The following is a 17,515-nucleotide window of genomic DNA, read 5'->3' on the forward strand; positions in this document are numbered from 1 at the left end:
TAAGTGCTACAGTGCCCTGATACAGGTGGGCAGTTTGAGGGAAGAGAGAAGGGGTTAACAGTGGACGGTTACAGTCAGAAAACCTCACATAACATAATGGGGAGGTTTTTCTCATACCAGCGTATCACCCCCGACCTCCTCTCTGGTGGAGCTATATTCCCAATCCTTCTGAATTTCACACTGCAGGAAGAGTGTCGCACACTGGGATAAATGGCAGTCACGCCCTGTAATGGAGCACGCTGACTGTGTCAAGCTCTTCACATACCCTGGAAAGAATATTTTGTGGTTCATACTCCTGTTAAACCAGGGCAAAAAACATGTATTTGTTCTGGATTTGATAGACTGTAAGGCAGGTTTGACTGACATCAAACAGTGTCTCATACCTTTCATATGTATTGACAGCTCTCTCTCTCTCTCTTCTCATCTCATCTCATAACGGTCATAGCATCACACTGTTTGACATTGAATAAATCTTTCCATTCTGTCATAGATTTACTACCATCCCCAAGTTGCTGATGAAGCAAAAATGTGTCTAATAGATCAGGAACATGGTCATATGGCACTCTGTACTCTTGTCACTGTCCTAATCAAGAGGCTTGTTCATCATCGTGTCCCAGACAAGGCACAGTGTCACCTTGAATGAAGTGTATGGATAGAACTGCTTAGCAGTACACTGGAGATATGAGAAACAGATAAGCGACAGAGGACTGTGCTTGTCCTGTTATGGTGGCTTGGATTTGTATCTGAGAGAAAAATGATCATGCAAATGGTCTCTGCATCACAGCATACAGAAGTATCAGGGGCCAGGAGAGCACGTTTCCCCATAAGTACAGTGTTGTGAAAAAAGTGTTTTTCCCACTCCTGATTTTCTCTATTGTTGCTTATTTATCACATTGGATGTTTTCAGATCCTTAGCCAAAAGCTATGATTAAATAGGTGCATTGACTGCAACCAAATGCTCCCTATCATTCAATGATCAGTTTTCCACACCACTGTGGAAGAATTCTAGCCCACTTGCAGAACTGCTTTCATTTAGAAAGACTGATCGATTTCAACAGGCATGTTATGCTATGTTCAAAGGAAGTTTTTTAAGAGATCACTAAAAAAGTTGTTGATAGCTGTCATTCTGGTTAGGGTTACAGAGCCATTTCTAAGGGACAGAACAACACAGAGCTATAATCCCCAAATGGAGAACACTTGTTCTATTAAATTTTCCTCTAACCAGCTGACCTGCCAAGAGGTGCAGTGTAAAATCATCCATGAAATCAGCAAAGATTCTAAAAAGCATTCAAAGAACTGCAGGCTTCTCTAGCCACAACTGAGGTCAGTGTTCATGACTCCACATGAATTCTATCAAATTCTATTAAAAATTCTATTAAATTTTCCTCTACCCAGCTGACCTGCCAAAGGCTCAGTGTAAAATCATCCAAGAAGTCACAAAAGATTCTAAAAAACATGCAAAGAACTGCAGGCTTCTGAAGCCACAACTGAGGTCAGTGTTCATGGAGAGTAGCAAGATGGAAACCACTGCTAACCAAGACGAGCATATATGCTGGTCTCACATTCACTAAGAAAAAACTGGATGATCCCAAGCCTTGTGGGAGAAGATTCCATGGATAGATGAATGAAAAGTGGAATGTTTTGGACGACATGAGTCCCATTATGTCTGGCACAAAGCAAACACAACATTCCACAGCAAGAACATCACGCCAGCAGTAAACATGTCGGTGGCAGAGTGATGGTGTAGACATGCTTTGCTTCCTTAGGACCTGGACGATTTGCGACTTGCCATAATTGAAAGGACCATGCATTCTGCTTTGTGTAAGAATATTCTTAAGGAGAATGTCTGGTTGTCTGTTCATGAGCTGAAGCTGAAGCGTAATTGGGTCACGCAAGTCCTCATCAGAGTGACTGAAGAGAAAAGACCTAAATCCGTTAGAGATGCGTTGGCAAGACCCGAAACAAGCAGTTCATGTCCGAAAACCCACCAGTTCTTATGGCGGTTCTGCAAGGAAGAGTTTGTTGAAATTCCTCCAGTGCGGTGTGCAATAATCATATTTAACGATAGGAAAAGTTGCAATCATGGCAACTGAAGGTGGTGCCACCAGTTATTAAGTGTAAGGGGGGGCAATTACTTTTTCACATAGATGATCTGGGTGTTTGGTCAATTTGCTTATTAAATAAATGAAATGATAATTTAAAAAATGTATTGTGTGAACATAAGGTTCCCTTTATCTAATACTATGTTTTGTCTACAGATCTGAAAATGCCGTTACAAATATGCAGTAACGGAGGAAATTCAGGAGGGGGGCTAACAGTAAAAGGTTAATTTACAGTAAAGAACTCTGTTTTTAGAGAATAAACCCTGTTAGCTGCATTTGGTGTAATGCATCTTATCATAAGATGTTAAAGTGTGTGTGTTGCTAGTTCCAAATTGTTATCATACAGAAACTCTTATGTCAGTTCAGAATCGAGTATTCAACAAAGCTGTGGAACAACCAAGCAATAGTTACCACAAATGTGAAAGTACAAAAGCAAGGTCAAATTTTGCCCGCACCAGTTTGTTCGCTTGCTGATTGTCATCAGTGAGACAGTTCAGACAGGTGGTGTGGGCCCTTGTTGATATGAAAAAATCATCTCAAGCATTACAAAACTCATTTCCATAAGCAGGGAGGCAGAGCTGAGAGGCTCTGTAGTGGAGAAACACACTCCAGTCCGCCGAGGTTTCATTCCCATCACTGAATCACCAGCCAAACAACTGGTAGCATCTTCTCAACCTCCCTTTCCACTGGATCCACTTATCATAGCCCAGCCTGTATTCTAAACATACAGAATATTATGGGGATGCAACGCTCCACATCTCACAGTAATTGCCCCTCAAGGTGGCAGAGAGATTTGGAGCTCCCTAATGAGTTGTTGTCATGACTTCTGCTTGATGATTGACAGTTGAAGTCACACAGGGGGCATCAGGTGCCTGACATGCTAGCAAATGCTAAAGTAATTTCAGCTACCTTCAAGAACTCTACAATTATGATGTTGTTTTGAGACTGGAAGAGATGGGTGTTGAGAGAGAGGGACCTGGGTGTCTGTACAATAGAGGAACAAGAGGGACATAGAGAGAAATATTTATACTCAAAAGGAAAGAAGGAACACTGGAAGCTAATGATAAAAAAGTAAAAAGTTGTTCTGGAGGAAAATAAGTGAGAACATAAGCAAGCAGGTAAGAAAGAAACAAACAGACATAAAAAAAAAAATACTGACGGTGAACCACCCATACAACAGCATTCTTGTGTGTGTGTGTGTGTGTGTGTGTGACACTTGTGCATGTGAAAGAAGGAAAGTAATCCCATTTAACAAGCATAGACAAAAGCCCATTTTAATTGGCACATAGGGAAGGATAATATTCTAAAATTGTTTTAAAGTTTTTGTGCATGAAAAATGCAGGTAACCTGGTTAAAAAAAAAGCAGGAAACAGACAGACAGTAAAGCATAAAAGGAGAGAGAGGGAGATTTCTTTTGCTAACTTTTTTTTTACTTATTACAACTGGAGTTTATCTGAGAATGCTGTGGGGATTTGGGCCAGGGCCTGCTGAGGTGAATCCTTTTGGCACAGCTTAAATAAAAACAGAGGCACGCTCCAGCAAAGCTGAGGGACTGAGACGAGTACTTTCAAATGCACCACTCAGAGAAGGAACTCATGAATAAAACACTAACCCTGTACCACTGCACCTGTGTGTGTGTGTGTGTGTGTGTGTTTGTGTTTGTGTGTTTTAGCCCAGGGTCTGCCTTTACAAAATGATAGCAGATGGTGAGGACTTAATACCCAGGACAGCATGCTCATAAAAAAAAAAACCTTAGACAAGGAAAGCACACAAGTCAAAACTGCGAGCTAAAAGATAATTTTATTAAAAAAAAAAGAACCATACCCACATTTGGCACTGCCATCCCATGTAGTTCTTATTAAAGTTTGTTGAGCTGGTAACGACTTTTACATTTTTTTAAAATCTGTTTTAACACACACGTCTGAACAATACTACTGTGTCAGAGAGGAGACAGCATGAGGGGCCAATGAGTGCCTAAGCAATCAGTCCACACGGTCCAATCATAGATCCATCCAAAAGATCCCTCCCACCTCTTCACTAATGTAGAATTATCAGTCATGTCAGTGGCAGACAAATGCTTTGAATGCATTCAGCTGACTTTGCGTCTTGGATCGGTAACTAGGTCTCTTTTCCTCTAATGGTCTTTCAATAGCTGTAATGTTTGGTAGTAAAAATCTGTTTTGGCATTGTTGTGTCCCCAGCGAGTCCCATCAGTTCTTCTATTGTAGCTGTAGCTGTGTAACAGTGTGAGAATGAGCTGTTTTTTAAGAGAGGCCTTTGCAGTGACGTGAGCCTTTTTTTTTTTTTTGAAGAGCTTGGCCTGAGGCATTTACGCTTCAATACGAATAATAAACAACCAGATTTACGACATGAGATTCTGGGCCTCATGGCGAGCTGATCAGATAATGACAGTGCCTAGCACATGACTAAGCAATGTGAGGGAAATCATGAAATCTCATTTCTAACTGACCATCAAACAATTTAGTTACTGAAGGCTATTCTCAGTGATTATACGGACTGCGTGTGATAATGGTTAAGAGAAAATGGAACAGAAAAATGGAAGTACCGATTGCTGCCTGATTTTTGTGTTTGTTGTCATTATTGCTTTGACAAAGGCAGAAAATATTTCAGAAATTCAGGATGTCACTTAACACTGTATCATCTGTGACATTTTCTGAAATAATGAAGGAGTAGAGACACATCAATTCATCATTCCCATATCTACACTCTATATTTCTCAATATTTTCATATATTTTGACTATTTATAGACCTTTTTCCCCCAAAGAGTACATCTGGATTGATACAAGTTATAAGTTCACAGTGAGACTTTGAAAAATACAATGTCTAAAATACTCTGGTACTGCCCAACTACATGTCTATATATAAGCACTGTTCTTAATATCCCGCAATGAAAAGTATGCAGTTGGTTAATGTGTATTGTTTGTCCAGTGATACTGACATTCAAGTGTCTAGTGAATCTAATCCTTATCGCCCACATACACTGACCTCAGATCACATGCGCAATTTCAGATCTGGAGGACTGGAGCCCTGCTTCTTTTTTCACCCAACTTCTGTTATTTTGTACATTTCAACCTGGGACACAGATGTGCACCCCTTAACCATCCAGTCTATTTTTAGAGATTGACAGTAATGAAACTCAACAGACTACTGAGTTCAATAAACCTGCCTTTGACTGTTTGCTTAAAAGAATCAGACCGAAACTGTATTACTAGATTAATAATACACGCTCATATTTCGCAAAATATTTTTTTATATTTGAATTTCTATACTATTTGCTTTATGCAAACAGAGAAGGATGTTGTGTGTCAAAAGCAGACAAAACCAACTCTTTTTTTTGTTGTTGTTTTTTCAGAGATATAATACTTCTGAAATCTAGAGAGCTGAGTTTTTGAGAATCTTGTCATCTTCTGTGTTTTGCAGTCAGCCTGCTAGAATAGGACCTCAGGTTCAGAGGGAGGGGAAGTGAAACACAGGGCTGTCAAAAACCCAGAGGCAAATCATTAATCCAGTCAGATGGAGAGTCTCCACAGCAAAAAAAAAAAAAAAAAAAATTCGGCAAAATGTCCCCAAACCACCCAACTGAAAGCAAAAACTGAATTTAAATCCTGATTGTTGCTTTTCCTCCGATGAAGCTCTGAGTGATGTTGTTGTGGTGGTATATTAAATCTTTTATTTTATCTCTATATTACAATATGAGTCCAGCGCGTTGGGGCAGCATTGTCTCTCTCTCTCTTTCTCTCTCCGTCTCTGTCTCTCTCCCTCTCCCTCCGTCCCTCACTGTGATTGTCATTAGATCCAGCAGCTTGGCATTTGAGATGGGCTCTTCGGCTCTGGTGGTGGGGAGCGGGGGAGTCTGCTCCTGCTCCTGCTCCAGCCCAGCGATGGTTCTCCTTTCTCTCACAGTATCAGGCTCACTGCAGGTCCTCCTGGAGCAGAGATCCATTGTGTCGTGGAAGAGAGGAGCTGCCAAACAGGTGGAGGAGCTAAGACAGGTTTCCAAAGGACGCTGAAGAAAGAAAGGAGAAAGAGCAGAACAGAGGGAGGAAAGGAGAGAGACAGAGAGAGAGAAGGGGGGAGGGAGAAAGATAAGGTTGATGTATTATTCATATGAACAAAAGGAATACAAATAGGAAGAGTGAGAAAAGTATCACAGAGCTGCTTTTGTAAAAAAAACAAAAAAACTTTGACCTCCATCCTTCTTCTCCACGCTCCATTACTATCACATATCTCTTGTTGTCTTATGCATAATTTTCTTCCTGTCAAAACTTCAGACATTTAAGGGTCCTGCAAACATTCAGAATAGAAAACACTCTCTTTCACCCACTTGAAGCTTCAGTTAATCTTAAATTAGCCCCTTTTTGTCTCCTACAAGAATGAATGTATTTAAAATTTAAACCTTTAAATCGAGAATACATCATCTTGAGACATGGGTTAAAAGTATGTTTGAATGTATAAGAGATTTTTTTTTGTCACATTGTAAGATATTAAATCAGCAGTCAGGTCTGTGTCAGAGAAAACACAGACAGCACAGATGTTCCAAAGAACTGCTTCACAATTTATGTGAATATGAGGCAACAATTAGTAAAGCTCCAGACAAATGATGTACATGTAAGATTTCTTATAAATCAGAGAAGACTCCAAGATTTTTGTCAGTGTTAGGAAAAAAAAACAGCTTTCTTCATCTTGGAGAAAGTAAATAAAACAGAGTCAGACCACATCTGTGCTGTTCTCCTTAGAGAAACATTAATTATGACAAGATTTCTGTACTGGATAATCTGTCCAGGTAGTCATCAGGCAGTCATCAGTTTCTTTTCAGTTTTTGGAAGAAGCACTACACTGATTGCAATCTGGTGTCAAAACACTGAAGGCAAGCAGACAGAGGTAAATGACAGCCTAGTCTAATTCCAAACGATACAAACTGACAACGATGGAAAGGCTAAAATAGAACTCTGTGGTTAAACTGATGAGCACATCTGAATGGTCTCCTTGACAACTAGCATTTCATGCTGGGGTTTTTTTTTTTTTTTTTTTTGGTAGCCTGGGGGGATATGACACAGGACCATGCTCTTCAAAGTTTTGGGAGGACAAAAAGCCGACAGCTGGTATTTGAGCTGCGAAAACACCTAGTGTTTTAGTTTGAAAGAACCACCTGTGACCACTGACAAGCAAGTAGCAAGCAGCATCTGTCCACATGGCATTTGATTATAGAAATGAACCACATTAGACTACATGTCTATAATTCTGTCACACTATATGACAAGCAGACAGAAAAATAGACAGGAGAGAGACAGAGACAAACAGAGACAGAGAGAGAGAGAGAGAAAGAGAGAGAGAGGGGGGGGGGGAGAGAGAGAGAGAGAGAGAGAGAGACAGAGAGAGAGAGAGAGGGAGAGAGAGAGACAGAGAGAGAGAGAGAGAGGGGGGGGGGGGGGCGTTTGGAATGCAAGTGCTGAGCTGGAGTCACTGTTCTGCTCTTCTGACATTTTGTTAATTAATTGCCTCTTTGTTTAATTTTCCTTTTGCCTTTTGACATTTGCAGATGTCATATTACCTTAAGAGAATCCATAACCACACAAAATATTTACAAAAAAAAAAAAAAAATCAAGTCTTCAAGGCAAAAATAAGCGTTTGTTTGGGAAGAAAATATCATAGACAGTTGTTTTGAGGACAATCAGTGGTTTTTGTGAAATATCCATGATAATTATCACAGAGATGAGAGGGCATGGAACAGATGGTGGATTCCATATGAAGTATCTGCTTCAAAGGAAACAAGAATTGTTTCTCTGATGATGGAAGGACAGACAGTTTACAGCTGAAAATAGAGAAAACAAATAAACAAAGGCAGCCAGTGAGAAAGAAGCGGCACGTCCCTCTGCAACCTTGACAGATGTTGGACAGGCCCTCTGGCTCATCTCCTAGTGGGTAAAGGCATATGGAAGAGAGCGTCTGATTAAACAGGCAGAGCGCTTCTGTAACTTAGGCCCCTGTCTTATTTCCTGTGAACCTCATGCTCTACAACACTAAACGTACAAACATAAAGCCTTGGTTTTCATTCGCAATGCTCTGTGTGAAGACAGGAACCTAGTACAACAGACACACGGTACCAGACGGTACGAATGAACAAAAGCCTAGCACATTCATGGATCCCATGTTTTATTATTCTTTCAGGAAAAGAGAGACACGCTTTATGTGTTCAGAGGGAGAGTAAGATTTCACTGAAATGTGATGAAAACCATGAAGACACATTGGGGTTTTTTTGTTTGTTTGGTTTTTTTCAGTGAATATTTGAAATTCTGTACACAGCATCTTGACAATTTAAAGTTTGGCCACAATAGAACCATTTTGTTAAATCTAACAGAACTGTACAGGAACATTGTGTGAAGTGAGAAAGACCAGTCTGCAGTCAAACCTTGTGTTTTCTATTATCCTTTGTGTTTGAATGTGGGAGGGTACCAGTACATTTATGGTTTTTTTTCTTTTTTTTATGGTACTGTGCAGTAGAGGTAATAAGGTTTCATGCTCAATACCAATAGCAATTACAGTGTTGTGAGCATCTGCTTCACTCTCTGCTAAATTGCTTTCAGCACAAAAACACAGCTCGGGAGACAAGGAAAGAGATTTGAGAGAAATGTAAAGAGAAGAATTACGAATCAGACAAAAAAAAAACCCTCAGTAATGCCAGAGCTCCATGTTAAAAACTAAAAGGGTAAAGCAAAACTTCAACACAACACAGCAAATATTATGTCTACTTTACAGACAGTAGCATGTGTCTGTGTGTGTCCATATATGTGTGTGTGAGTGTGTGTTTATATGCTGTTGGTGGAAGGAAAAAAAGACAACCAAAAAACTGTTTCACTGGTCATCATCAGACATACTTTAATTATTCTCTTTGGCCCTTTGAGAGGCCATTGAACAAAAATGCTGAGTTTAGGAGAGGAAGGTAACAGGCTAGGTCATAAAGGTCTATCGGTAAAGACTTGCTTTGCTCAGCACCAAACCCTGACTCCAACTCTCCCTCTCTTTATCCACCTCCCTCACACCATCTGTCTGTACAGAAACCTCCCAGATCCTTCCAGAAATATTCATCATCCACTTCCCTACCCTGCCTGCACAAAGGATAAGAGAGAGAGAGAGAGACAGAGAGAGAGAGAAAGAGGATGACAGAAAAGGAAAGTGAGCACGTCAGAGGAACAACAGAGTGTAAAAGACAGAGAGGTGTTCTTCAATCTGGAGGCTTGAAGCTGAAACACAAACCCTTCCTCATTAGTAAGTTGTGTAAGAGAGATGTCTGCCAGCTCAGGCATGTTTGGTTAACTCCCAGATCATATACAATCTTTTTCTGAGCACTTTTCACCTTAAGTGCCTCATGTTTTTTGCCAGATCAATATTTTATATATCAGTTCATGGTGGCTGAGCCAAACATTCTGCTAGACAGGCCCCTTTCTTTGAAAGTGAACACGGTTCCATGCTGTGTGATGGACTTTAGGTTGGCCCAGATGAGAGCGTACCAGGACCGGACCACTTTTTGGCACAAACCACAATAAAGGACTGAGGGTTATCCATCCTGACGCCTGATGGTACAGTTCAGGGAAATGATAATCAGCTCCGACAGCGTTTTTATTTGACCCCTCCCCTCCTACCACCCCACACCCTCCACCTCCGTTCTGACTCCCCAATCTCCAAACCTCAGGTGCTTCACCAGGATGACTCAATTAGCTACCTCAACTGCACAGGAGTCAAGGTGTGCTGAACTGTTAAATTACATTTGCCCTCTACACTGACAACAGGATTCCCTGACACAGCACTTAAATAGGCTCTAATTCCTCCCTGTTAATGTGGGGAAACAATCAGAGCTGACACCTCGTTCAAGGACTGGCCCTGTTTGCAATGAAGGAATAAGAAAAAAAGGAAAAAAACAAGATCGTCGTTGCTTCCAAACGCCAAATCGTCTTTAGCTCATTTGCATTTTTACTGGATTAATGGATATGACTGATGGTTCAAACTGAACAACAGAGATGATTCTTTGCATATAGGGATGGGTTTGATGCACTGCTTAAATAGTTTTTTGAATTAGCACTGACAGCACTCTCTCTCAGAGAACACACAGTCAAACATACTTTACACACACGCAGAATAGCTAACGCTCATCAGCATGCTACGGTCGCTAAAGTCAAATCCAGGTCATCTAACGTGGCCCATGACTGTTTATCAATGGTTGAATTATGAATTTGCATCATTAAGTTGTGTATTTATGGAGTGTATTCCTGTAGTCTGCATTCTCTCCCTGCCCTCTTCCCCCTGTAAAGACAATTTGCGACTCTACTGCAATCCTCCTTACCATTACTGTCTGTCCTCATCCCAAATGAAAAAGACAATCAATACCTGAATACGCCCAACCCTCTCCACACCTAATTTACCCTCAGGGTTTATACCCAATTTACCATTAACCACGCTGGTGCACTATGTGAAATACCCTGTGGTAATCAGGGTTCCATTAGCGGCCCAGGGTTAGCTGATCACTGAAATCTTACTCTGGTGCTATGAAATACAATAAAGTAGCTGTGTAGAATGTTATTGCTTTGGCTATGCATAAAATAACTAGACGAGTCACATCATATTAAGATACGCAACATGCAAGCAAAAGTCATGCCCCTTTGTGCTTGTGATTAGTGTCATGCTGAAGAGTGACTTTACGTGACACATAGGCCTTCACACTCAGACACTGTAAGCAAAGCTTCACACTATGCTCTTACAACAGTGATGTCACAATCAAGTCACAGTTAAAAAGACGATTGTAGTGCATTAACTCAAACAAGCCTATTTCTGCTCAACATCCTGAAACACCACTTCTCTGTATCGACCAGATACTCGTACAAGTATGTTTACAGTAAAACAGAATTTAAAAGGTAGCCTTTTCTGAATTTATATGTGAGCATCTATTTTTTTTCACAAACCCAGTAAATGATGCTGAGAGTTTGTGATGCCAAGCTGCCATAAGTTTTTAAAGCTATATTTCCAGGACCTCCAAAAATTTTGTTTCCAAGGGTTTCAGGGGGTCCAAAGGGTTTATTTGAGTGGTTATGGGGCCAGATTTTTGAAATCATTCCTTGTAGACCCTTTGAAAATGAGGGCCAGTATTCAGTCAATTCTATCTCTATCTCCAGCTTATTCTCACCTCTGCTGAGGAGTTGCAGGTTGCGCACCTCCTCTTGGACCTGAAGCTGAAGCACCTGCTGCAGCACCTCCTGCCTCAGAGTCTCCTGCACGATACCCATCCGCTCCAGCTTCTCCCCATTCAGACGGAGTAACGCTCGACCTGCAGCAACAGCAGCAGAAGAAGAAGAAGAAGAGGAAGAAGAAGAAGAAGAGGAGGAAGAAGAAGAAGAAGAAGAAGAAGAAGAAGAAGAAGAAGAAGAAGAGGAAGAGGAAGAAGAATTAATCAGTGGCAGTAAGAGTATCTTGTGGTCCATGGAACAGTTGACTACATGTATTAAATGTGTTGGACTGTATGGGTAATAACATACACAAACAGAAACAGGAAAGGCCAGCGATAGTCATTTATGATTAATCTGAGGGGGAAAACAAAAGAAAGAATGAACTTTAACACAAAACAGGTAAGGAGGAGGTCAGTGGAACAAAGGTGTGAAGAAAGGAACAGCACATTCTGAAGCACTGTCGCACATGTCAAAGTGTTTTATGAGCGTCAGGATTAGATGACGATGGACATCCTGTTACACTCATATCACGGTGGGATTTGAACTGTTGAGAGTGCAGGACAAATTCACTGTTTAAGTTTGTAGTTTAAGTGACACAGTGGAAAAGGTTTAATTTTGCCATTTATTGCGCAGAGATCTGAATCTCGCTGTAATATTAACGACTGAAAAAATATTGTGAAGATTATGCCTTGAATAGGTTATTTGGGCAAATCCATCTTCATGATTTTAGTGGATATTTTTACAAGACTACGGGACGTTAAACTCGGGAACCAAACATATTTGACACGTCATTACCTTCGCACAGCTGTAACCTACTTTTAATGCTAACACGAGAGCCGAACTAGCGTATTAGAACCCGGCAATAAACCGCACTTTCCTGTTAATGTCTGCCGCTTGTCCTTCAAACGTTTCGAAAGTGAAAATTTATCACGAACGGACCGGACCTGTGCATGTGGGGTCCGCGTCATAATTAGACACATAAATCATGCTGTTATTTCTACAAATAAAACCATCCATTCTAATTTGGAGGACACATGCTCCAAACCACAACCCATACTGGGTTTAAGTAATGAAGCGGACATTAGAGAACATTACCGGGGATGTGTTCGCTCTCCTAAGACAACACGGTGTGAAATGAGACTTAACGAGGCCTTGTTAGGGGGTAACTACTCAGTGACCTTGGCTGGGCTGTCGCTGATAAGGACAAACCCCCACACCGAAAAAGGAGGAAAAAAAAGGGCTTGGTTATGGACTATACCCCCACGCTGCCAGTAAAACATAATGACCTTAATTTTTCTGTCTGCAGTAGATCTCCCTTCATTCAGAACATTGCAGCAGATAGATGAGGAGAGTTTTAATTGAATTTTAAAATAATTCATACAATTATTGGAATAATTTCATTTATTTTTTTAATTGTTTTTGGTACGACAGAACCTCGTGGTTCAAAGGTGTACGTAAGAGATGGACTTATTTATGTAGAACCTGTTCTCATGTGTGCAAAACCCGGGACATATCATATAAGTGTTACCATGATACAAAACTGACCTGCATCATGAATGTATGTGTGTATGTGTGTGTGTGGCCATGCACAAACGCTTGAGAAGGTGAGAATAAGAAGTGAATACACCTGCTGCATTCAAACAAACAAAGAACAAAAAACACAAGGGGAATTAAACAATAAAAGAAAGATAAAGGAAAGATAGAGGAAATGCATAAACAAACTTCAAATCTCAATGTTGTCAAGCCTTTCCAGCTTTTCAGCAATCACCTCCTGCTCTACATAAATCTCCCAAACTACATATTCAATATTCCCTTTACAGTGTCATTTAAAACTGTCTCTCTCTGAAACATCTCTACCTACCTCTATTTTACCTCTCTCTCTCTCTCTCTCTCTCTCTCTCTCACTCTCTCCCCTCTACTTCCATCTACCTCATATTTGCTTTCTCCCTGTTGTTTTCCCTTGGCACTTCTTTCTGTTTTCTCAGACTCCCTGGAGGTAAGCACAAATGGAGCTTATGGGAGGTAAGGTATCATCAAGGTTTGATGATAACTGTCCTGTCTTTCAACAGCAAAAAGACCAGGGCCTAGGAAGAAGAGTTAAAGAGCACATGGTAAAGAGGTCCAGACGAGTGTCCTTACCCCAGCCCACACATCTCGCCTGTGGTGATAAGATGCCTGGGGTGTGAGGTCACATGCCTCTTTGGTTTTCCAGCTGAAAACGATGATAAGGTCACAAAAGGACTGGCCCCAGTGACAAACTACCATTCCCAGTTCCATTAGAACTACCACATGCCTTTAGGGCGGGGGACAGGACGGCCTGTCACTGGCCTACATTCGCTGAATGTAACTGTTAACGTTGCTGAGTGGATTCGTTCCCAGATGGCAGTGATGTGGTGAAAGGAACAACTGTATTGTCACGTCCTATGTTACAGAACATGGTACATTAATAAAGAGAAAAGTTACATGGAATAAAATGGATATAGAAACAGATATATGTGGAATTCGCCCGAGGTGTTAGTTCAATGCTTCCTCGTCTTTCTGGCTTCCTTACATGGCTCCAAAGATCTTTTTATTATGTTAAAGAACTTAACAGTGTTGTCTCTGCCCCAAGCTATCAGCAGTGAATAATCCTTTGAAGTGGTCAAATCCCAAACTCCATTCAAGTTTAATGCCACACATGCATTCATAGACACGCAAATGTACAAAGGCATGAAGGCCTATGTGCGCACGCACGCACACACACACACACACACACACAGACACACACACACAGACACACACAAACATGCACAAATACATTCTCCCTCTTTCTCACATGTTTATATGCATGCATACACATATAAACACAGGGAGGGCCACTCCACACCCACTCTTTTTTAGGGTTTTTCATGGAGGCTCACAAAAGCTCACATTTTGGGCTCATTCATGTCTAGCTCTGAGCAGTCAGACACATCCCTGCTCTGTGGCCTTTGGCACGTGGGCTTAATGAAGAGATTTACACAGATCCACTTATTCACAGCAGACTCCAATCAGTCCCTTCACACAGCCACACACACACACGCACGCACACACATACACACACACATCCTTACCATCCCCCTGCCTGTCTTACTCAGTGCCGGAGAAATCAGCCCCAAGAAACACTTTGTCCTAGAATGTTGTTGCCCTTGATCCCTTTGTATATTAGCAGACAGAGGAGATGAATAGAGCTTGAATCAATTCCCTTCAGACCAGTTTAATATGCTTCCTAATAACTGCCTGCAGATAGAGATAGAACTGCCGTCTACAAAAGAAAAGTAGAAAAAAAGGAGCAAAGAGGAAGAGAGTGAAAAAAAAAACCTACCTTCTGTTTTGTTTGGAGACTTTTTTCCCCATTCTGTCTTTTAATTAATTATTAAATGTAAAATGAGATATGGGCTAGAACCGTGTTTCTTTCCAACACTTAAAAATACTACAACAAACCAAACCTAGAGCTAGGAATGAAAATTAAAACAAAAGCTCAGATGTGTTTTGAATGGCCAGCGGGAGTTGTGGTTGATGTATGTGCATGTGTTTAAGATGGCAGTTCTGTGTTGGTATCAGTAGCATTCAGACTGTCGGCCCTGATTCAAAGTGCTGGGAGCTATACAGTCAATGACCCTGGAAAGGAGATGCTCAGTACACTGGAACACAAGTGCCACTGAATACATAAATAAGTGGACCAGGGAAAAAAAGGCCAGTGTTACTGACATTACATCACAAAGAATACTGTAGTCATACATTTTGTGTGTGTGTGTGTGAAAGAGAGAGAGACAGAGTGAGTCAGTGAGAGAAACAGATGAGAGAGAGAGAAAGAGAAAGAGAGAGAGAGAGACAGATGAGAGAGGGAGAGAGTGAGTGAGAGAGACAGATGAGAGAGAGAGAGAGTGAGAGAGACAGATGAGAGAGAGAGAGAGTGAGTGAGTGAGTGAGTGAGAGACAGATGAGAGAGAGAGAGAGAGAGAGAGAGATGGGATATGAGAGTGAGTTTCTAGTTGTGGTGAGGAGAGAGACTGACCCTGTAGCTCACTGAGGAAATCTGTTCTCCCTGAGCAAGAGTGTGTGTGCATGTGTGTGTGTGTGTGTGTGAGAGGGGGAGAGAGAGTGCGAGAGAGAGAGAGTGTGAGAGAAAGACCTGCAATTCACTAACAACCATCCCAAGGCTGATACATTGAGCTTTTCAGCTCTGGAGAGGCTTTGACTGCCTTACAATACATCAGTCATGTACCACAACTCTAGTTGGGTTTGTGCTTGTTATTCTTGTTCACATGTCCTTGATTTTTACTTTGTGTGAGACAAGGAGAGAGAGAGAGAGAGAGAGACAGAGAGACAGAGAGAGAGAGAGGAGAGCATGTAAAAGAGTGAGAAGAACTCTGGGCAGTCTGTTAGTTGTCTCAGCAGTGAACTCTGTTGCCATCCTAATCAATCACATTCTTTGCCAAGCTGTCTTTTCCCCTGATAGACTGTCTATCCATCAGCACATAAACAAACATCACTCACTCCTTGCTGTGCTCATCAGTACAGCACAACACACACACACACACACACACACACACACACACACACACACACACACACAAGCATGAGTAAAACACAGGAATGCTGTTGTGCTGTTGTGTGGGTGGTTCACAGTCAGCGTTTTTATGTCTGTTTGTTTCTTTCTTAATATGACATGTTGCATTGTGGTAGCTTGAATAACTGATTTCAAGTTCTTGATGTGACTAATTTGGCTCCAAACTGTTATTCAAAGTTAAATCCTGCTACTCAAATCCTGCTTTTCAAAGTTAAATATTAAAATGCGAGCCAAGTGAAGCTTTTGCTGTGTGGACTTTCAAAGTCTCCACAAGCGAGCAAGTGAAACAATCTCAACTGGGCTCTAATGCATCTCCATTATCAGTGATACCTGCAGAAATTCCCCCAAGCCCTTGTACTCCCCTGCTTTCCCCTCTCTTCTCCATCAAGAGTTTCTCTGTCCAATCACAGCAGCTGGAACAGACTAAAATATCGCACAGGAAAATGTACTTTCCTCCCGTGAAAGTCAGTTTGTCAGTGACCCATAGATGTGGAGAAGACAAAACAAGGGCACTGACGTGATGGGTTGTGCAACATTATGGTTCGTATAATTGTCCATTAGGGAGTAGTTCAGGTGTTTGCAACTGGCAGACAGCATAATGAAGGGTTTAACCTCTCTCACCCTTCTCTACTTGCCAAAACTAGCCTACAGAGAAACATTTGGGCAAATGGAGACAGAGAGACTTGTCAACACAACAAAAAAAACATATGTGACAAAGGACCACTCTGCATCCCACTTGAATTATAAACAATAACAACAACAGGAAAAACAAAACATGCTATAAACAAGCACAAGTCCCTTGTACCACTTTAATGGTAGCCCATAGAGATTATTTGGGAAAAAGAAAATCTGAAGTTGTTCAAATTTATCCACAAAGGGATACGACACATTCTTATAATAAATTATCACTAGAAGGTTAGAACTGTTCATGGGAACTCATTCCATATTACAACTGGCAGATTTAAGCAAAATGTTGCCAGGTTTTACATTCAGATGTACAGTGTCCTCAGTTCTAAGTGATAATTTTGAGCAGAGCGAATGAGAATGCTCTGGCCTGTGGCGTCTTTGATTCCGTGAATATCGTGTATCGTGAGATTCCCTATCGCGTCTCTGATGCACGGTTACGCTCTGTAAAATTCTGCCTAATGGGAACTTTCTATGATTTTTTTTTGACACACCGTTTAACAAAGAAGATGAACCTTCCTCAGCAGTGCCTATGGTAATGTGTTAAATTACCTTTTTTGGGGGTTTTTTTGCCCCCCTAAACTTTCATCAAGCAGACCACCAACTGTTTTATTTATCTGTTGTAACCTTGAAGCTGCGCAGCCGCTTGAAGTGATCTACGGCTTGATTTTCACTTAATTCTTTGATGTCAGGTGACAGTTAATATGTAAAAAGACTGGTTTCTCTGACAGAGAGCACTGCTCTGGTGTTTGTGGGAAAGTGAGCATTGATCTCCGCTACTTGCGATGGTGCTGTTTGTTGTACGATATCTTTGATATTTGACAGTGTGCTATCGTCTGCAGAGGCAGAAATGTATGTGGTCTGATGTACTTGTGAAAGCGGGTTGAAATCAGTAGGTAAC

The 17,515-nt window shown here is 41.2% G+C and overlaps 1 protein-coding gene across 2 annotated transcripts in view; it reads right to left on the reverse strand.

The window, feature by feature from the left end:
* Positions 1–3,885: 3,885 nt before the first annotated feature.
* Positions 3,886–17,515, reverse strand: part of samd10b (sterile alpha motif domain containing 10b) — a 43,314-nt gene continuing 29,684 nt past the window's right edge. For both annotated transcript variants that reach the window (XM_030769987.1, XM_030769986.1), the window contains exons 4-5: positions 11,300–11,440; positions 3,886–6,130 (exon numbers count right to left, since the gene is read on the reverse strand). In XM_030769987.1, coding sequence (XP_030625847.1) covers positions 6,108–6,130; positions 11,300–11,440 — 164 coding nt within the window. In that variant the 3' untranslated portion in view covers positions 3,886–6,107. The remainder of the gene's footprint in view (positions 6,131–11,299; positions 11,441–17,515) is intronic.

This window comes from Chanos chanos, chromosome 3 (genome assembly GCF_902362185.1).
Source record: "Chanos chanos chromosome 3, fChaCha1.1, whole genome shotgun sequence".
NCBI lineage: Eukaryota > Metazoa > Chordata > Actinopteri > Gonorynchiformes > Chanidae > Chanos > Chanos chanos.